This window comes from Lolium perenne, chromosome 4, assembly GCF_019359855.2.
Source record: "Lolium perenne isolate Kyuss_39 chromosome 4, Kyuss_2.0, whole genome shotgun sequence".
NCBI classification, from domain to species: Eukaryota; Viridiplantae; Streptophyta; class Magnoliopsida; order Poales; family Poaceae; genus Lolium; species Lolium perenne.
The window spans coordinates 68,651,697-68,674,263 of NC_067247.2; the positions used below are offsets into that span (position 1 = coordinate 68,651,697).

The 22,567-nt window shown below is 41.1% G+C and overlaps 2 protein-coding genes and 1 long non-coding RNA gene across 3 annotated transcripts; 2 read left to right on the top strand and 1 right to left on the bottom strand.

Moving 5' to 3' along the window:
* Positions 1 to 10,661: 10,661 nt before the first annotated feature.
* LOC127346865 (uncharacterized) lies at positions 10,662 to 14,216 on the bottom strand. Its single transcript, XM_071829005.1, has 4 exons — positions 13,369 to 14,216; positions 12,047 to 12,095; positions 11,893 to 11,954; positions 10,662 to 11,253 (listed from the first exon to the last, which is right to left on the bottom strand). The coding sequence occupies exon 1, from the start codon at positions 14,214 to 14,216 to the stop codon at positions 13,488 to 13,490; it is 729 nt and encodes a 242-aa protein (XP_071685106.1). The 3' UTR covers positions 10,662 to 11,253; positions 11,893 to 11,954; positions 12,047 to 12,095; positions 13,369 to 13,487.
* A 177-nt stretch (positions 14,217 to 14,393) lies between these two features.
* LOC127346866 (uncharacterized) lies at positions 14,394 to 14,996 on the top strand. Its single transcript, XR_011744350.1, has 3 exons — positions 14,394 to 14,541; positions 14,616 to 14,778; positions 14,856 to 14,996. It is a non-coding gene; the product is annotated as an uncharacterized lncRNA (long non-coding RNA).
* Positions 14,997 to 15,312: 316 nt separating this feature from the next.
* LOC127348423 (uncharacterized) lies at positions 15,313 to 17,776 on the top strand. The gene is made up of 9 exons (XM_051374455.2): positions 15,313 to 15,459; positions 15,539 to 15,672; positions 16,190 to 16,265; positions 16,352 to 16,629; positions 16,706 to 16,892; positions 16,957 to 17,076; positions 17,139 to 17,386; positions 17,473 to 17,548; positions 17,627 to 17,776. Exons 1-9 carry the CDS (start codon positions 15,433 to 15,435, stop codon positions 17,750 to 17,752), a joined length of 1,272 nt encoding a protein of 423 aa, XP_051230415.1. The 5' UTR covers positions 15,313 to 15,432; the 3' UTR covers positions 17,753 to 17,776.
* Positions 17,777 to 22,567: the final 4,791 nt, after the last annotated feature.

A 22,567-nucleotide genomic window follows, 5' to 3' on the forward strand; every position in this document is an offset into this window, starting at 1 on the left:
AAGCTACTGAAAGTTAATGGAATAAAGAAATCCATCAAACATAGCAAAACAGGCAATGCGAAATAAAAGGCAGAATCTGTCAAAACAGAACAGTCCGTAAAGACGAATTTTTTAGGTGCACCAGACTTGCTCAAATGAAAATTCTCAAATTGAATTAAAGTTGCGTACATATCTGAGGATTACTCACGTAAATTGGCAGATTTTTCTGAGTTACCTACAGAGACTACTGCTCAAATTTGTGACAGCAAGAAATCTGTTTCTGCGCAGTAATCCAAATCTAGTATGAACCTTACTATCAAAGACTTTACTTGGCACAACAATGCAATAAAATAAAGATAAGGATAGGTTGCTACAGTAGTAAAAACTTCCAAGACTCAAATATAAAACAAAGTTGCAGAAGTAAAATCATGGGTTGTCTCCCATAAGCGCTTTTCTTTAACGCCTTTCAGCTAGGCGCAGAAAGTGTGTATCAAGTGTTATCAAAACATGAAGCATTAATATCATTACCAGGGGCGTTGGGAGTTTCCTCAACAATGCATTGTATCTTGTAAGTTTCAGAGGCTCCCTTTTCATTAGTCTTAGGCTTGCTATTCTCATCAAACAAATTTTCAGGGACAAGACAAGCATAGTTATTTTATAGAGCTTCATGCATTCCTAGGAGCTTACTAGGTATTGGTGCTTTAATCTCCCCACCATCATTAACATTATTAGTGTACCTTATTCTATCCATGTCCATCTTTTCAAGTGTTTTCTTAAAATCAGTGAACAAACCAAGCCTCTTATGCTTAATGAAAACTTTTCTAGCTTCTTTAGCTACCTCTTCAAATTCTCTAACAAGGACTTTTAAAACAAAATCTCTCTTTTCTCCCATCTCCATATCAGAAAGTGTAAGAAACATATGTTGTATTATGGGATTGAGATTAATAAATCAAGTTTCTAACATGTGTACCAAACAGGCAGAGGCACTTTCATAAGTAGGGACAGTTTTTACCAAGGGTATATCTTCAAAATCTTCATCCATGCTAACATGGGTGAAAAATTCTTCTATATTATCTCTTACAATGATAGACCCTTGTCATACCGGTATATCTTTCAGAGTAAACCTAGGAGGAAACATGATGAAATAAGTAAAGTAAATGCAAGTAACTAATTTTTTTGTGTTTTTAATATGGAGAACGCAGACAAGATAGTAAATAAAGTAAAGCTAGTAACTATTTTTTTTGTATTTTGATATAATGCAGCAAACAAAGAAGTAAATAAAATAAAGCAAGACAAAAACAAAGTAAAGAGATTGGAAGTGGAGACTCCCCTTGCAGCGTGTCTTGATCTCCCCGGCAACGGCGCCAGAAAAAGAGCTTGATACGCTGATGTCTACTGATACGTCTCCGACGTATCGATAATTTCTTATGTTCCATGCCACATTATTGATGATATCTACATGTTTTATGCATAATTTATGTCGTTTTTATGCTTTTTCCGGAACTAACCTATTGACGAGATGCCGAAGTGCCAGTTCATGTTTTCTGCTGTTTTTGGTTTCAGAAATCCTAGTAAGGAAATATTCTCGGAATTGGACGAAATCAACGCCCAGCATCTTAGAATCCCCGGAAGCTTCCAGAACACCCGAGAGCCGCCAGAGAGGGGCCACAGGGGGCCCACACATGGGGCTGGCGCGGCCAGGCTAGGGCCCGCGCCCCCTGTTGTGTGGCGGCTCCGTACCCCCTCCGACGCCGCCTCTTCGCCTATTTAAGCCTCCTCGACCTAAATCTTCGATACGAAAAAGCCACGGTACGAGAAACCTTCCAGAGCCGCCGCCATCGCGAAGCCAAGATCTGGGGGACAGGAGTCTCTGTTCCGGCACGCCGCTGGGACGGGGAAGTGCCCCCGGAAGGCTTCTCCATCGACACCGCTGCCATCTCCACCGCCATCTTCATCAACGCTGCTGTCTCCCATGAGGAGGGAGTAGTTCTCCATCGAGGCTAAGGGCTGTACCGGTAGCTATGTGGTTCATCTCTCTCCCTATGTACTTCAATACAATAATCTCATGAGCTGCCTTACATGATTGAGATTCATATGATGATGCGTGTAATCTAGATGTCATTATGCTAGTCAAGTGGATTTTACTTATGTGATCTCCGGAGACTCCTTGTCCCACGTGTGTAAAGGTGACAGTGTGTGCACCGTGTGGGTCTCTTAGGCTATATTTCACAGAATACTTATTCACTGTTATGAAGAGCATAGTGAAGTGCTTATTTATATCTCTTTATGATTGCAATGTGTTTTGTATCACAATTTATTTGTGTGCTACTCTAGTGATGTTATTAAAGTAGTTTATTCCTCCTGCACGGTGTAATGGTGACAGTGTGTGCATCGTGTAGTACTTGGCGTAGGCTATGATTGTGATCTCTTGTAGATTATGAAGTTAACTATTGCTATGATGGTATTGATGTGATATATGCCTCCTTTCGTAGCGTGAAGGTGACAGTGTGCATGCTATGTTAGTACTTGGTTTGGTTATGTTGATCTGTCGTGCACTCTAAGGTTATTTAAATATGAACATCGAATATTGTGGAGCTTGTTAACTCCGGCATTGAGGGTTCGTGTAATCCTACACAGTTAGTGGTGTTCATCATCCAACAAGAGAGTGTAGAGTCTAGCATCTATTTATTTATTCTGTTATGTGATCAATGTTGAGAGTGTCCACTAGTGAAAGTATAATCCCTAGGCCTTGTTCCTAAATATCCGCTATCGCTGCTTGTTTATCGTTCTATCGCATCTGTCTTGTCCGTAATATTACCACCATCAACCACACGCCAGTCCTGGACAGCAAAGCACTTTTAAGCTGGCGCAGTTACTCGCTCATACTTATTCATACCACCTGTATTTCACTATCTCTTCGCTGAACTAGTGCACCTATTAGGTGTGTTGGGGACACAAGAGACTTCTTGCTTTGTGGTTGCAGGGTTGCATGAGAGGGATATCTTTGACCTCTTCCTCCCTGAGTTCGATAAACCTTGGGCGATCCACTTAAGGGAAAACTTGCTGCTGTTCTACAAACCTCTGCTCTTGGAGGCCCAACACTGTCTACAGGAAAGAAAGCGTGAGTAGATGATGTCTACGGGTGCTTCTATTCTTGTAGACAGTGTTGGGCCTCCAAGAGCAGAGGTTTGTAGAACAGCAGCAAGTTTCCCTTAAGTGGATCACCCAAGGTTTATCGATCTCAGGGAGGAAGAGGTCAAAGATATCCCTCTCATGCAACCCTGCAACCACAAAGCAAGAAGTCTCTTGTGTCCCCAACACACCTAATACACTTGTCAGATGTATAGGTGCACTAGTTCGGCGAAGAGATAGTGAAATACAGGTGGTATGAATGTATATGAGCAGTAGTAACGGCACCAGAAAATAGCTTGATGCTACGACTGGCGTGTGGTTGATGGTGGTAATATTGCAGGCAGTAAAGATGCAGTAAAACAGTAAACAAGCGATGATTTCAGTATTTGGGAACAAGGCCTAGGGATCATATTTTCACTAGTGGACACTCTCAACATTGATCACATAACAGAATAGATAAATGCTATACTCTACACTCTCTTGTTGGATGATGAACACCACTAATTGTGTAGGATTACACGAACTCTCAATGCCGGAGTTAACAAGCTCCACAATATTCGATATTCATATTTAAATAACCTTAGAGTGCATGATAGATCATTGCAATTACACCAAGTACTAACATAGCATGCACACTGTCACCATCACACTATGAAGGAGGCATAGATCACATCAATACTATCATAGCAATAATTAACTTCATAATCTACAAGAGATCATAATCATAACCTACGCCAAGTACTACACGATGCACACACTGTCACCATTACACCGTGCAGGAGGAATAGACTACTTTAATAACATCAATAGAGTAGCACATAGATGAATTGTGATACAAAACACATTGCAATCATAAAGGGATATAAATAAGCACTTCACTATGCTATTCATAACAGTGAATAAGTATTCTGTGAAATATAGCCTAAGAGACCCACATGGTGCACACACTGTTACCTTTACACACGTGGGACAAGGAGTCTCCGGAGATCACATAAGTAAAATTCACTTGACTAGCATAACGACATCTAGATTACAAGCATCATCATATGGATCTCAATCATGTAAGGCAACTCATGAGATCATTGTATTGAAGTACATAGGGAGAGAGATTAACCACATAGCTACCGGTACAACCCTTAGCCTCGATGGAGAACTACTCCCTCCTCATGGGAGACATCAGCGGTGATGAAGATGGCGGTGGAGATGGCAGCGGTGTCGATGGAGAAGCCTTCCGGGGCCACTTCCCCGTCCCGGCGGCGTGCCGGAACAGAGATTCCTGTCCCCCAGATCTTGGCTTCGCGATGGCGGCGGCTCTGGAAGGTTTCTTGTACCGTGGCTTTTCCGTATCGAAGATTTAGGTCAGGGACCTTTATATAGGCGAAGAGGCGGAGTCGGAGGGCTGACGAGGCGACGACACCATAGGGGGGCGCGGCCCACCCCCTGGCCACGCCAGCCTGTCATCTGGGGCCCACAGGGCCCTCCTCTGGTGGCTCTCGGGTGTTCTGGAAGCTTCATGCAATTCTAAGATGCTGGGCGTTGATTTCGTCCAATTCCGAGAATATTTCCTTACTAGGATTTCTGAAACCAAAAACAGCAGAAAACAGGAACTGGCACTTCGGCATCTCGTCAATAGGTTAGTTCCGGAAAACGCATAAAATCATCATAAAGTGTGAACAAAACATGTAGGTATTGTCATAAAACAAGCATGGAACATAAGAAATTATCGATACGTCAGAGACGTATCATACGCGTATAGCACGCGTCCGTTGGGAACCCCAAGAGGAAGGTGTGATGCGTGCATCGGCAAGTTTTCCCTCAGTAAGAAACCAAGGTTTATCGAACCAGTAGGAGCCAAGAAGCACGTTGAAGGTTGATGGCGGCGGAGTGTAGTGCGGCGCAACACCAGGAATTCCGGCGCCAACGTGGAACCTGCACAACACGACCAAATTACTTTGCCCCAACATGACAGTGAGGTTGTCAATCTCACCGGCTTGCTGTAACAAAGGATTAGATGTATAGTGTGGATGATGATGTTTGCAGAAAACAGTAAGAACGAGTATTGCGGTAGATTGTATTCGATGTAAAAGAATGGACCGGGGTCCACAGTTCACTAGTGGTGTCTCTCCCATAAGAAATAGCATGTTGGGTGAACAAATTACAGTTGGGCAATTGACAAATAAAGATGGCATGACAATGCACATACATATTATGATGAGTAGTGTGCAATTCAATTGGGCATTACGACAAAGTACATAGACCGCTATCCAGCATGCATCTATGCCTAAAAAGTCCACCTTCAGGTTATCATCCGAACCCCTTCCAATATTAAGTTGCAAACAACAGACAATTGCATTAAGTATGGTGCGTAATGTAATCAACACAAATATCCTTAGACATAGCATTGATGTTTTATCCCTAGTGGCAACAGCACATCCACAACCTTAGAACTTTCTCGTCTTGTCCTGCAGTTAATGGAGGCATGAACCCACTATCGAGCATAAATACTCCCTCTTGGAGTTACAAGTAATGACTTGGCCAGAGCCTCTACTAACAACGGAGAGCATGCAAGATCATAAACAACACATAGATGATAGATTGATAATCAACATAACATAGCATTCAATATTGATCGGATCCCAACAAACGCAACATGTAGCATTACAAATAGATGATCTTGATCATGTTAGGCAGCTCACAAGATCCGACAATGATAGCACAATGAGGAGAAGACAACCATCTAGCTACTGCTATGGACCCATAGTCCAGGGGTGAACTACTCACACATCACTCCGGAGGCGACCATGGCGGTGAAGAGTCCTCCGGGAGATGATTCCCCTCTCCGGCAGGGTGCCGGAGGCGATCTCCTGAATCCCTCGAGATGGGATTGGCGGCGGCGGCGTCTCTGGAAGGTTTTCCGTATCGTGGCTCTCTGTACTGGAGTTATTATCGATGAAGGCTTATGTAGGCGGAAGGGTAGGTCAGGGGGCGACGCGAGGGGCCCACACAACAGGGCCGCGCGGCCAGGGGGTGGGCCGCGCCGCCCTGGCGTGTCGCCGCCTCGTCGCCCCACTTCGTTTCCCTTTCGGACTTCTGGAAGCTTCGTGAAAAAATAAGATCCTGGGCGTTGATTTCGTCCAATTCCGAGAATATTTCCTTACTAGGATTTCTGAAACCAAAAACAGCAGAAACAAAGAATCGGCTCTTCGGCATCTCATTAATAGGTTAGTGCCGGAAAATGCATAAATATGACATAAAGTATGTATAAAACATGTGTGTATCATCATAAAACAAGCATGGAACATAAGAAATTATCGATACGTTGGAGACGTATCAGAGATCAATTGTAGTACTTTTCAATAAAGATAGGTTGTCGAACCCACGAGGAGATGGAGGTATTGGTTAGAAAAATAACAAGAAAGCAGTAATAATAAAGTAACGGTTTTGGTGTTTTGGGTATATAGTTTGCAATAAAAATAAAATGCGCAAAGTAAATAGCAAGTAAGTAAATTCTCTTGATGAGATAAAAGCCCAATCCTCTATGCAACAAGAGGACGAGCTCAAGTGTGTGTGCTTATGTGAGACTAAAGTTCCCGAGGACGGCATGGATTCACTAGCATCTGAGTTTTGGACAACATGGTAAATATCTTGTAAAGCTTTATTCAATTAGGGGCGGAGCCTTAGTTAGGTGGAGCCATAAGCATGTGCAAATACACCCTTAATGATGGGTCCTAAAGCCATTTTTATGTGCAAGTATAGAAAATATTAAGACATAAATGTCCCATCATAGCCATAAGATTTAGGATCCCCGACATAGACTCCTCTAATTCAACCCATAGTGTTGGAAGACGATTTCTGCCATTGCAACCCCTCCAACACTAATGCATTACATCAAAGTGCAGCCCTATGAGACCATATAGGTGAAATAATATGCAGTCGATGTTCACATAAAACCATCATAGAACTGTTGGAGATATGCCCAAGAGGTAATAATAAAGTAGTTATTGTTATATATTAGTGTTCATGATAAATGTTTACACCCCATGCTATAATTGTATTAACCGAAAACATTAATACATGTGTGTTATGTAAACAACCAGAGTCCCTAGTAACCTTCTCGTTTAACTAGCTTGTTGATTAATAGATGATCATGGTTTCCTGATCATGAACATTGGATGTTATTGATGTCTACGCCCCCCTCCTTTTCCTGTAGACAGTGTTGGGCCTCCAAGAGCAGAGGTTTGTAGAACAGCAGCAAGTTTCCCCTTAAGTGGATCACCCAAGGTTTATCGAACTCAGGGAGGAAGAGGTCAAAGATATCCCTCTCATGCAACCCTGCAACCACAAAGCAAGAAGTCTCTTGTGTCCCCAACACACCTAATAGGTGCACTAGTTCGGCGAAGAGATAGTGAAATACAGGTGGTATGAATATATAGTAGCAACGGCACGGCACCAGAAAAGTGCTTTGCCCAGGACAGTAAACAAACAGTAGTAACGCAGCAGTAGTAACGCAGTAAAACAGTAAACAAGTAGCGATAGCAGTATTTAGGAACAAGGCCTAGGGATCAGACTTTCACTAGTGGACACTCTCAACATTGATCACATAACAGAATAGATAAATGCATACTATACACTCTTGTTGGATGATGAACACATTGCGTAGGATTACACGAACCCTCAATGCCGGAGTTAACAAGCTCCACAATTCAATGTTCATATTTAAATAACCTTAGAGTGCATGAAAGATCAATATAACTAAACCAAGTACTAACATAGTATGCACACTGTCACCTTCACACTATGTAGGAGGAATAGATCACATCAATACCATCATAGCAATAGTTAACTTCATAATCTACAAGAGATCATAATCATAGCATACGCCAAGTACTAACACGGATGCACACACTGTCACCATTACACCATGCAGGAGGAATAAAACTACTTTAATAACATCACTAGAGTAGCACATAGATGAATAGTGATACAAAACTCATATGAATCTCAATCATGTAAAGCAGCTCATGAGATTATTGTATTGAGGTACATGGGAGAGAGATGAACCACATAGCTACAGCAGAGCCCTCAGCCTCGGGGGTGGATTACTCCCTCCTCATCATGGAGGCAGCGATGGCGGTGAAGACGGCGGTGGAGATGGCTCCGGGGGCAATTCCCCGTCCCGGCAGGGTGCCGGAACAGCGACTTCTGTCCCCCGAATTGGACTTTCGCGATGGCGGCGGCTCTGGATGGTTTTCTCTGTTTCCGTCGAACTGGTCGATGTTTTTAGGTTAGGGACGAATATATAGGCGGAGAGGCGGCGCAAGGAGGCGGCTGGGGCCCCCACACCATAGGCTGGCGCGGCCAGGGGGCCACCCGCGCTGCCTTATGGTGTGGGCCCCCTGCTGCCCGCCTCCGACTCTCCTTCGGTGTTCCGGAAGCTTCCGGGAATTCTAAGACTTTCGGTGTTGATTTCGTCCGATTCCGAAAATATTTCCTTACTAGGATTTCTGAAACCAAAAACAGCGAAAACGACAAAGAATCGGCCTTTCGGCATCTCGTCAATAGGTTAGTTCCGGAAAACGCATAAAAATGATATAAAGTGTGAACAAAGCATGTTGGTATTGTCATAAAACAAGCATGGAACATCAGAAATTATAGATACGTTGGAGACATATCAGCATCCCCAAGCTTAGTTCCTACTCGTCCTCGAGTAGGTAAACGATAAAAGATAATTTCTGAGGTGACATGCTACCAACATAATCTTAATCATACCATTGTAAAGCTTATAAGATGAATGCAGCGATTCGAAACAATGTAAATGCAATGAGTAAACAATTGAATCATATAGCAAAGACTTTTCATGAATAGTACTTTCAAGACAAGCATCAATAAGTCTTGCATAAGAGTTACTCATAAAGCAATAAATTCTTAGTAAAAGGTATTGAAGCAACACAATGGAAGATTAAGTTTCATTGGTTGCTTTCAACTTGTAACATGTATATCTTATGGATAGTTGTCAATGCAAAGCAATATAACAAGTGCAATAAGCAAGTATGTAAGAATCAATGCACAGTTAACACAAGTGTTCGCTTCTTGAGATGGAGAGAAATAGGTGAACTGACTCAACATAAAAGTAAAAGAAAGGTCCTTCAAAGAGGAAAGCATCGATTGCTATATTTGTGCTAGAGCTTTGATTTTGAAAACAAGAAACAATTTTGTCAACGGTAGTAATAAAGCATATGTATCATGTAAATTATATCTTACAAGTTGCAAGCCTCATGCATAGTATACTAATAGTGCCCGCACCTTGTCCTAATTAGCTTGGACTACCGGGATCATTGCAATGCACATGTTTTAACCAAGTGTCGCAATGGGATACCTCTATGCCGCCTGTACAAAGGTCTAAGGAGAAAGCTCGCATTGGATTTCTCGCTATTGATTATTCTCAACTTAGACATCCATACCGGGACAACATAGACAACAGATAATGGACTCCTCTTTTATGCATAAGCATGTAACAACAATTAATTATCTCATTTGAGATTGAGGATATTGTCCAAAACTGAAACTTCCACCATGGATCATGGCTTTAGTTAGCGGCCCAATGTTCTTCTCTAATAATATGCATGCTCTAACCATACGGTGGTAGATCTCTCTTACTTCAGACAAGACGAACATGCATAGCAACTCACATGAAATTCAACAAAAGGTAGTTGATGGCGTCCCCAGTGAACATGGTTATCGCACAACGAGCAACTTAATAAGAGATAAAGTGCATAAGTACATATTCAATACCACAATAGTTTTTAAGCTATTTGTCCCATGAGCTATATATTGTAAAGGCGAATGATGGAAATTTAAAGGTAGCACTCAAGCAATTTACTTTGGAATGGCGGAGAAATACCATGTAGTAGGTAGGTATGGTGGACACAAATGGCATAGTGGTTGGCTCAAGGATTTTGGATGCATGAGAGGTAATCCCTCTCGATACAAGGCTTAGGCTAGCAAGGTTGTTTGAAGCAAACACAAGCATAAACTAGTACATCAAAACTTACATAAAAGACATATTACAAGCATTATAAGACTATACATCGTCTTCCTTGTTGTTCAAACACCTCACTAGAAAATATCTAGACTCTAGAGAAACCACTCATGCAATCCAAATTTTAACAAGCTCTATGTATTTCTTCACTAATAGGTGCAAAGTATATGATGCAAGAGCTTAAACAAGAGCACAACAATTGCCAAGTATCAAGTTATTCAAGACATCATACCAATTACTACATGTAGCATTTTCCGTTTCCAACCATATAACAATTAATGAAGCAGTTTCAACCTTCGCCATGAACATTAAAAGCTAAGAACACATGTGTTCATATGAACCAGCGGAGCGTGTCTCTCTCCCACACAAGCATTTATTAAAACAAAAACAAAAATGAAAACAACAGACGCTCCAAGTAAAGTACATAAGATGTGGCCGAATCTCTACTATTAAAAGCAAACTGGTGAATGCCTGGTGTCACATTTTCAGGATGGACAATAATACCCCCACGTCACAAAGAAAACTCAACTAACAACCATTAGGCGTGGATAACACATTGGCCGGATCCTACACATTCTCAACAACTTTTCAACACGTCCGGATCACACAGCATTTCAACAAACTTCCATTAGGCGTGGATAACACATTGGCCGGATCAGATCCTACACATTCTCAACAACTTTTCAAAAAACCGGATCCTACACATTCTCAACAGCATTTCAACAAACTGGCCGGATCCTACACATTCTCAACAACATTTCAAAAAACATCCCGCCACTGCCGGCCACCAACGTCCAGTATTGACCAAAGTCTGCATCGCCTTCTCCAAAGACCCTGACATAACACTGACCAAAGTCTTCATCGCCTTCTCCAAAGACGCTGCCGGCCACCGTCTTCATCGTTCAAAGGGACCTTGGCCGCCACTGCCTCGCATAAGGAGCCGTCGCTATAACCTCGATTGTCTTCATCGCCCTGACCAAAGTCTTCATCGCCTTCTCCAAAGACGCTGCCGGCCACCGTCTTCATCGAGCAAGGGGACCTTGTCTTCATCGCCCTGACCAAAGTCGCTGCTGGCCACCGTCTTCGTCACTGACGGCCATCATCTTCATCAAAGCAAGGAGAACTTCATCGGATCGGTTCCGTCATCGGTAAATAATGATCAGCCTGGAATCAACTTATAAAATTTGCAGGAGCAAGTTGCTCATGATCAAACAAACGTACAGAGTGTACACATGTAGAGGCGCAGCATTATTTAAGTTATGCAATCAGGTCATATATTTGCTGTTCCAGAAAAGCAAGATGAGATGTGCAACATGGTGTGTACGTGTACACATCAGGTCACTGGTGCTTTCATTTTGTTGCATATTTTAAATGTACAGGCTTGATACGGTCCAACTTCAATCTACCTTTGCAATGCCCTCACACCTCTCTACATCATCAGAATCACACCTTTTGTCAAGCTCACACCTCTCTATATCATCACAAATCATAAGCCCACACAAGCAGTAACAGAAAAGAAAATCGTACTAAGTCAAGTGAATGATTTAAGCACGGAAGATTATTTACACATTAGGGAAATATTTTAAACTCACTTTGCACTCATAAATTTCATGAGAAAATCTGAGAAAATAATCTTGTGTAGAAATAAAAATTAACTGCAACTAAAACGCACGTGCCAAAAATAAGACCATCGGCTTGTTAAAGTTCTGCCCTATCAAATTGTAGAAAAGAAAACGCCTTACCTTTCTTGGAGAAATTTCTGTGTGTGATCTTTGACGCAAATTGGCCTTGCTGTCTCATGAACCTGACCGCAAATAATTCAAGTACAAACAAATAAGTAGACTGCACATTTAATAAGAGAACACAACGGAGTTTTCCTGGTTTTCAAGTTCTGACCTCATCAGTTCTGACAAGTATTTAGGGCCGGATAGAGTAGTAGAATTCCCTGTGACAAACGACATGTCAGTGAGCAAATAAGTTAAATGCCCATGAATTAAACTTCCCAAGGGCTGTAACTATAAGCACTACCGCTGAACTCTAACATCATGCAAAGGCTTATTAAGGCTTTCCATGTTATACAAAGGGATTTTTTTTCTGTATCATTTTGGCTCAACAAAAGATGAAGAGAATTGCCCAGGCCTGATTGTTATGAGCATTGCATGCGGTGACCAGGGACAAGGCCCTCCATGGTCACGAGGGCAAGCCTCGTTACCCCTACTGAAACGGTGAAACCCTAATTCTGTTGTCATCTACTTCCACCTTCACCCAACGTCTGAGCTCACAGCATGTGAAGGGAAATTTATATAGGGGTGCTACTGCTAATCAGGGCATCCTTGTTTCAAATCCTAATGTATATGTAAACTATTAATGCCAGCATCTAGCCTAGACTGAGTTGGATAAGCCCGCGTTCAGTTTGGTCCGAATACAAAATTTAGGTTCTAGCTCATGACAATCACCTCAATTCACCACCTGAAAATGAAGTGCTGTGTGGTTGCATGTCATGTTGTAAAAGAGCTAATTTGTACATCCACGAATCTGCCACTGCATTCTACTCACCCATCTCAATCATTGTGTCATATAACTCCTTCAGGCTTTGTCAGCTTAAGGCATAGAATGGATATTTTCTAGAGCATATGCATTCATGATATTTTTTAGGATTTTGCCATCTAAGAAACATAGGGAAAAACAACCAAAACTTGACTAAGCATTAAGATAAGCTCGCTGGTGTTCGCCGTGGGAGCTACTAAAATATCATCATCAAATACCTAAATGGCTCCGATTTAGAAATCCCAGGCTGGTCTTATCCTCCATGCACAGTAATATTTGATTTCCATAGTAATGCACTGGTTAGATAATTTATTCACTATTTCGTGGATACATTTTCATTGTTCAGGCCCTGATTTTAATTCATGACCTATTTAGATTTTTGTTGCATGCCAATTGGGGTTCAGAACAACTACTGGCTGCAAATATGGTTACTTTCCAAAGTTCAATAAAAACAAGAAAGGGCCTGCAAAACAGATTCCCACGAAAATTGCTAACAGATTTCAGGAATAACTAACTAACAAATCCAAACAACAATAAAAACAAGAAAGGGCCTGCAAAACAGATTCCCACGAAAATTGCTAACAGATTTCAGGAATAACTAACTAACAAATCCAAACAACCCTACAATATTTTCTCCCGAGACCTAAACATATCTCTGTTTCCGTACGAACCTTTTTCTCTCAAGCGACGAATCCTCCAGGCAGCTAGCAATCGCCCACCGGCATCAAGGTACTCCCTCTTCCCCTCTCCACCGGCGTCGATTACCACGCGCGCACCGCACACAATCGAGTCAGCAACGCCGATAATCAGAAGGAGATCCATGGCAGCCGCGGCAAGAAGGAGAGAGCCGCGGGGATGCACCACGGCGAGCCGGTCCAGGTTGGGGCGGACGCGGCGGAGTAGGGGCCGCCTGCGGCCAATGACGATGTGGCTCGGCGCCGGAGGCGGGGCGGCCTGCAGCCGGAACCTTGCCGCGGGAGAGGTGGGGCACTAGGTCTTGCGCGAGGTGGGCGGCGAGGTCGGGCGCGGCGGACGCGGCGGGAGAGGCGAGGAGGTGCAGCGCGAGGGCGCATAGGTGGTGGGCGGCGGGTGCGGCGGTGGAAGGGGAGAGGTCCTTGTGGAGCTGGTGGGTGGCGAGGGGGAGGAGGGAGAGCGAGGCCGGGGAGAGGGAGAGGGAGGCGGCGAGGTAGGCGAGGCGCTTGTGCGGGAGGTGCGGCGAGGCGAGGAGCTCGATGGCCGGGAAGGCGAGCGGGTGGGCGGCGACGGGGGCGAAGTGGAGGGAGGAGAGGTAGGTGAGCTTCTGGAGAGCGGTGGCCTTGGTGGCCGCGTCCGGGGCGCGGATCTCGCGGTGGATCGCGGAGAGCGCGCGGGCGACGGCCGACGACTCGCCGGCGGCGGACTGGTCGGCGCGGAGGGACTTGACGAGGTGCTTCTCCCTGTACGAGATGCTTTTTCCCCCCTGCTCGGTGGGGTGATATAAGGCATTTTCCCCTTTTGCCTTGTTCACGACATGTAACATGTATATAGCCACGTTACGAGATGCTTTTCTCTCCTTTTTTTTAATCCATCCAGTACTGTAGTTAAGCAACCTCGCTTATTGATGTTCTGCTGTTCAGTAACAGGTAGGCTCCAGGATAACAAGCGATCATGTCTACAAATTTTCTCAAATCAATTATGTTTTGACTGTTTTCAGATCGCAAATATTCATCTCTTACAATGTGTATTAACTATTGTAGATCATGGACGGAACTGAGGCAGATACTACAAATGCTTTGAATGAACCTATCGACATAGGTTCAGATACAATGTTGGTGGAAGAGACGAGTTTTACCGAATCAACCAAGGTGATTTTGATTATATTTTTCTGAACACATGTTCCTAGATAAAAAGATCTTTATAATTAATTTCGTTTTTGCAGGTCATGGACAATATAAAAATGGATGTTGATGTTAAAGAAGCCATCACCAAAAGCCTCGAGGCTACCTTGATGAAAGGGACCCTAGACTCACCGACTCTTTCAAATCCAAAGGAGTCATGTCATAATAAACCAAAAAAAGAAAACACAAACATTATCTCAAAAGGTACTTAGTTCCGCCCTTTCCTTTTTGCTATATTACTTTTTATGTAATTAATGTGGCACACTTATATATCTTGCCAGACTATGTCTGCACCGCGGAAGATTTTGTCGTCATTGAATCAATAATGTCTGCACCTAAAAATACCAACTTTGTGGAGATCGGTGATGCATCGCTATCTAATGACCATTTAAAGTGTCTTACATGTGATGACGGATTTCTGCCCGATGATGTAAGTCAACAAGAAATCACTATTTACACAATATGTGTCTATTTTTAATTTAAATGTATTTTATGTGTTCAATTGTAGGTGATAAATGCCTACATATATTGCATGCGTGCATGTGATCATCTGCTTAACAGAGCTGGCGATAAGGTATATATGGATAAAACATACGTCTCCAATATGCTGAAGAAAGACGTAAAAATATATCGTCATATCGTAGAGCAGGCATATATTTATCTAAAGCATGATATGGTCAGAACTAAATCCCTACCTATGCATCTCATTTATTATATTTTTAACATGTGTATACCTACTTATGTAATATTTTATTTTAGATCTTCCTACCGATAAATATCAGTAAGACTCACTGGTATTTAGCGGTCATCAATGCGAAGAAACGCTTGATACAAGTATTAGACTCACTTGGTCCTGGAATGGGTAGAACTGACCTCACGTTTATGGTAAGTTATTTGATTATGATCTCCTCTTGACATTTTACTTTTTCCTCGGTGTTTAATATCTTTTTTCCTCATATAACAGCTCCGAGGACTTGAGAAGCACTTAAAGACTGCATCCCAAAGAAGGGGATTTGACAAAGGTGAAAAGTGGCACGATCTCGATGTCACGACATGGCCAATAGTAGAGCATATCCGAAAACCAGTGCAGACTGATGGGTATGTTGAATCTCTTGAACTTTCGAATGTGAAAATTACGGTGATACAAAAGTAATGTATTTAAAGGTGTGTTTGGATAGTAGTTAAATTAGACCTTACCATTGAGTAACGGATCGTGGAGAAGCTCAGGCACTTCTTTTTTGGTGTATCAGCTCTATGTCTCTTCTATATGGGTACTAACGTAATTTTTTGTTTTTCTAGGTCGTGTGGTGCACGGTAGTTCAGTGACATGAGATAGAAAAAAATATTAACTAAGCAGTTGAGCTACCATGAACCTATGCAAAAAAAAAGTTATTAATCCTCTGATCAAGTAGGTCTGAAAACTCTAAATTGTTTACAAAAAATGTGCGGTTTGCCAGTCTGGAGGATTGGGTAGGTCGAATGATATTTTAGCATCCTCCATTGGTACCAGTAGCATGAAGTATACCGAAAATCTTTCTAGATTAATGATTGTTTTAATATTTTTATGTTGATTTGTCTAGATATAATTCTACTATAACATTTGCTAATTTTGTAGCGCATCGTGCGGGTTGTTCATGTTAAACTTTATGGAATATTGGACAGGCGATATGCTTTCTGACTGCATCACTCAGGTATTATTTTTGTTTAGAGACTGTTAGTAGTATCTTGCATCTTAAATTATTAATTTACAATATCAATGTTTCTTACTACTTTGTAGGAGGATATGAAAGCATTCCGAAGAAAATTAATTGCCATATTGCATGATTCGGAACTAAACAAAATAAGAGGCAGTCCAATATATAATCAATCTAAAGATCAAGAAAATGGATCCGACTCTGATATTACGGAATTGCCAAGCCTAGGTAAAGAACACCAAGGAGATGTAGCCAAAGAAAATATCCAGCTTCCTATTTGCACCTTGTCCACCAAACCACATGAGTTTGTTGACGAGATATGCAAATACATCATGTCCATTGACGATGCAACATGTTTAAAGTAAGCCTCATAAGATATTGATCAAGGGTCGGTACATATTATTATCATATCATTATTCTTATCAATTATTTTGCAGAAAAGAATGGGTGCGAAGCTCCACACCTTATCCACTAGGATTAACTCTAAAGCAAATTCAGGACATACTCAGGATGGACCAGCCAATGGACAAGGATTGTTTCAACATGGCTGTGCGCATAGTGGCATGTGATGAGATACAATTTTTTATAGAGCCTCCCGTGCACAACATGGACTTGAGATTTTGTGTAAGTTATTATAATCGCATATTTATTGTCACTGTTATGGTTCTAAACCTTTTTTTCATTTCAGTCGGCGATACTCCATGGTAGAAAACATCCACTTTGGCTTGTTAAGCCAGATATTAAGGAGTTGGCAACATTTTTTCATAGCTGGCCTGGGATAGACCATAATATATCATCATGCAACATGGTAAGTTAGTCTCTTTTCCATTATTAACATGATTTATGTGTTTTAATGCTCACCACTTGCAGATTCTTTTACCACACGCATTTCTTGGCCACTTCATCTTGTTCACCATCGACAAACATGAGTGTCGTGTATGTATTTTAGACCCATGTTCTGAAACTCTATCAGAAGAGAGGTACCAACTAAAATTACAAAGATGTTCATTCTATCTAAATGATGCTCTTGAGATAGCGCAACCTGGCTGGAATTCCGATATTTATTTCTGGCCACGTAAATATCCTCACAATATCCCAATACCAACAAGCCCCGACAGGTGATTTTTCTCAGTTATCTTTACAAGCAGCTTATTTTATCGTCATTCTAATGACCAAGATAATGATATGTTCCATTTATTTGCAGAAAATTGTTTGGATACTTAGTATTTAGTTTTATGCTTTCATGGGATGGTAAAAGATTTGTTCATCCAGTTTGCAGCGTGAGTACTCTATGTTCACAATCTTATATTTTTTGTGGGAAGAAAACTTCATGTTAACATGATATACCAATTGTGCAGGATGGTTACGAGGTAAGGAAAAAGTTTTTGATACACATACTCAAGTATCTGGCTAATGAAGTTGAAGACAACATTCCTGAGATCGTGCGAGAATACCTTAGACGCGTCAACGGACCATGGCTTTAATAAATAGTGTATTCAGACATTTCTCTTCTATAAAATAAATTGTGCGAAGTGGATCTTTAAATATTTTAAGTATTAAATATTTATTTTATATACTTTAATATTTGCATGCATTATTTACACGTTTATGCATTTGACACTATGTTAAAGGGCCGTGGCGAAGCACGGGCATTCTACTAGTAAAAATATAGTTTCAAGAGAAGGAACCTGATAATTTGTCGATGAAGAAGGGGATGCCTTGGGCATCCCCAAGCTTAGACGCTTGAGTCTTCTTGATATATGCAGGGGTGAACCACCGGGGCATCCCCAAGCTTAGAGCTTTCACTCTCCTTGATCATGTTGTATCATCTCCCTCTCTTGATCCTTGAAAACTTCCTCCACACCAAACTCAAAACAACTCATTAGAGGGTTAGTGCACAATCAAAATATATATGTTCAGAGGTGACATAATCATTCTTAACACTTCTGGACATTGCACAAAGCTACTGAAAGTCAATGGAATCGAAAAATCCATCGAGCATATCAAAACAGGCAATGCGAAATAAAAGGCAAAATCTGTCAAAACAGAACAGTTCGTAAAGACGAATTTTATTGAGGCACCAGACTTGCTCAAATGAAAATGCTCAAATTGAATGAAAGTTGCGTACATATCTGAGGATCACTCACGTAAATTGGCATAATTTTCTGAGTTACCTACAGAGAATTTTGCCCAGATTCGTGACAGCAAAGAAATCTGTTTCTGCGCAGTAATCCAAATCTAGTATGAACTTTTCTATCAACGACTTTACTTGGCACAACAAAACACAAAACTAAGATAAGGAGAGGTTGCTATAGTAGTAAACAACTTCCAAGACACAAATATAAAACAAAGTACTGTAGCAAAATAACACATGGGTTATCTCCCAAGAAGTTCTTTCTTTATAGCCATTAAGATGGGCTCAGCAGTTTTAATGATCCACTCGCAAGAAATAGTACTTGAAGCAAAAGAGAGCTTCAAGAGGCAAATTCAAAACACATTTAAGTCTAACATGCTTCCTATGAAGAGGAATCTTGTACACAAATGAATTCATGAAGAACAAAGTGACAAGCATAAGAGGATAAAACACGAGTAACTTCAAGATTCTCAACATAAAGAGGGGAAACTTAATATTATTAAGATGCATATAACCATACTTCCCTCTCTCATAATAACTTTCAGTAGCATCATTGATGAAATCCACAATATACCCATCACTTAAAACATTCTTATCATGGTTCATATGCATAGAAGTATCATTAATTTTGGCATAAGAAGAGTTCTTCTCATTAATAGTAATTGGAGCAAGATTATTATCAAGAATTTGAACATGGTAAACAAGTTGCATATTAAAAGAATTGTTTTTGGTAATCCAATCATGACTATGACAAGTTTCATAAGGGTAGTTATAACCTATATCATAGCATTCTTTATAATAATCATCAAAGATCGGAGGCACAGTGTCATCATAAGAAATAGAATAGTTATCTTTCACAGTCGGTTTATCTATGACCATACCATCGTTGTTATTAGAAGGAGATGTATCAAACACATAATGATCAGTAGCAAAAGGATTTTCAAACACCTCTTCCCCAAGCTTAGAGCTTTCTATATCATTATGGGAGGAAGCATGGATAGCACTGACACTATGGCAATTATTATCATCATCATTTTCAGAATTAGTTTCCCAGAGATTTGTAATATCAAAAGTAGTGTGCTCATTCAAATCATGATCTCTAATGTATGTAAAGGGCATAGGAAGATCATCATATTTAGATTCATTATCACAATAATCATTAGGAGCAACATACTTACGGTTACTTAGCGTTATCTCATTCATGCGGGGATACGCCGTTACCTCTTTCTTTTTATTCTCCTTCTTCTTCTTCTTCTCTTCCTTCTCCTCATTTCCTTCTTTAGGAGGAAGAGGCTTGAAGGGTGGCTTGTCCGCATAACCTGATTTACTTTTAGAAACAATAGAAGAAACTTGGGAGGATTCCTCCTTTTCATTAATTAGTTCAAAACACATGGTGGTCCTATCATATTTTGGCAAGGTGTCATCTTCTAAAATATTTTGTATGTAAGTATTTGTATGGCTATTATCAATGCAATAAGAAAAACACCCATGCAGGACATCATCAATATCAAGATCACTCATATGTAACAAAGAGATTTTTCTCGACAGTTCTTCACACCCCAAAAATAAAGTAAGTTCATCATGCTGATTAGGAGTAATTTCATCATCACAATACAAATTTGCAGCACTCATTGGGTTCAAATTATCATCGGAGGAGCATTGAAAATTAAAATGACCCACTTCATGGCAAACTTCACAAATAAAAGGATAGAGGGCACAAACTTTTTTACCAAGATCATCTAGAGCCCTAAACCACTTTCTAGTTTTTTCATTAATATGATGGATGCAATATTCATCTTTGACTTGATTAATTCCACAAGGTCTATGCATTCCACAAAAATTAACATGCTTATAAGAAATAGCATTCTTAGGAGTTTGAGCATGCTTATTGCAATAATTAACAACAATTTGATTCTTCATGCAAGCCTCTTTAAAAGGCTCATGATACTTATCAAAATTCTTTTTAGGCAATTCAAAATGAGAAGCAAAGGCTTTATAAAGATTTGCAGCAACTTGAGAGTCAAGACCATAAGTAGCACTCATATTTCGAAATTTATCGGTATCCATAAAAGCTTCAATGCATTCATAATCATAATTTATACCTGACTCTTTACCTTTGTCGTTCTCCCATCCTTCAGCATTCTCCTCAATCCGATCAAGAAGATCCCACCTAGCTTCAACCTCCTTGCTTGTGAAAGATCCCTCCGAACAGGCATCCAGATAGTCCTTGTGTTGTCCTAAAAGTCTCGCATAAAAATTGTTAACAATAACATTACGGGGGAGCTCATGAATGGGACATTTGAGCATTAGTGACTTTAGTCTCCCCCACGCTTGAGAAATACTCTCTCCATCACGAGGATAAAAGTTATAAATATAATTCCTATCAATATGCACTTCATGAGGAGGATAAAATTTAGAATAAAACCGGGGCACAATATCATTCCATTCAAGAGAATCCCCATTATCCAGTAATTTATACCAATGCGCCGCTTTACCAGACAGCGATATAGAGAATAGTTTCTTCCTCACTTCATCCATAGCAATACCTGCACACTTGAATAAACCGCATAATTCATGCAAGAACAATAAATGATCTCCAGGGTGGACAGTTCCATCCCTTGTATAACGGTTATCCATAACGCGTTCAATAATTTTCATAGGTATTTTATACGGAATACTTTCAGCAGGTGGATTTAAAATATCAGAAGCATCATTAGAGTTATCGCATATGGGAGATAAAGCATTATCAGAGTGAAATAGTTCTTCCAAAGCTGAGGAGCAAAAAAGATTATTTTTATATAAACTAGCTTCCCCAAGCTTAGACTTATCCATAGTATTAGCAACAATGGTGTTCAAAGTATTCATGCTAACATGTTCCATGGGTTTTTTAATTTTCGGATCAAACCATCCATGTCTTAAATCTGGAAATAAAGTAAGAAGCTTATTGTTGTCCATTATGCCTAACTAGTGTAAACAAGAAACAAAAAGATGCAATTGCAGGATCTAAAGGAAATAGCTTCGAGTACTTACAACGGCGAAAATAGCTTGGTAGCCAAGATCCGGAGTGTGAGTACCTTTTACCTTTCCTCCCCGGCAACGGCGCCAGAAAATAGCTTGATGTCTACGCCCCCCTCCTTTTCCTGTAGACAGTGTTGGGCCTCCAAGAGCAGAGGTTTGTAGAACAGCAGCAAGTTTTCCCTTAAGTGGATCACCCAAGGTTTATCGAACTCAGGGAGGAAGAGGTCAAAGATATCCCTCTCATGCAACCCTGCAACCACAAAGCAAGAAGTCTCTTGTGTCCCCAACACACCTAATAGGTGCACTAGTTCGGCGAAGAGATAGTGAAATACAGGTGGTATGAATATATAGTAGCAACGGCACGGCACCAGAAAAGTGCTTTGCCCAGGACAGTAAACAAACAGTAGTAACGCAGCAGTAGTAACGCAGTAAAACAGTAAACAAGTAGCGATAGCAGTATTTAGGAACAAGGCCTAGGGATCAGACTTTCACTAGTGGACACTCTCAACATTGATCACATAACAGAATAGATAAATGCATACTCTACACTCTTGTTGGATGATGAACACATTGCGTAGGATTACACGAACCCTCAATGCCGGAGTTAACAAGCTCCACAATTCAATGTTCATATTTAAATAACCTTAGAGTGCATGAAAGATCAATATAACTAAACCAAGTACTAACATAGTATGCACACTGTCACCTTCACACTATGTAGGAGGAATAGATCACATCAATACCATCATAGCAATAGTTAACTTCATAATCTACAAGAGATCATAATCATAGCATACGCCAAGTACTAACACGGATGCACACACTGTCACCATTACACCGTGCAGGAGGAATAAAACTACTTTAATAACATCACTAGAGTAGCACATAGATGAATAGTGATACAAAACTCATATGAATCTCAATCATGTAAAGCAGCTCATGAGATTATTGTATTGAGGTACATGGGAGAGAGATGAACCACATAGCTACAGCAGAGCCCTCAGCCTCGGGGGTGGATTACTCCCTCCTCATCATGGAGGCAGCGTTGGCGGTGAAGATGGCGGTGAAGACGGCGGTGGAGATGGCTCCGGGGGCAATTCCCCGTCCCGGCAGGGTGCCGAAACAGCGACTTCTGTCCCCCGAATTG

Bases quoted from the DNA above. Each gene is read 5' to 3' on its own strand.
- LOC127346865 (XM_071829005.1), bottom strand. From the start codon at position 14,216: ATGTTACATGTCGTGAACAAGGCAAAAGGGGAAAATGCCTTATATCAC.
- LOC127348423 (XM_051374455.2), top strand. From the start codon at position 15,433: ATGGGTAGAACTGACCTCACGTTTATG. The intron at 16,630-16,705 runs GTAAGCCTCATA...ATTATTTTGCAG, and splicing joins GACGATGCAACATGTTTAAA to AAAAGAATGGGTGCGAAGCT. The intron at 16,893-16,956 runs GTAAGTTATTAT...TTTTCATTTCAG, and splicing joins ACATGGACTTGAGATTTTGT to TCGGCGATACTCCATGGTAG.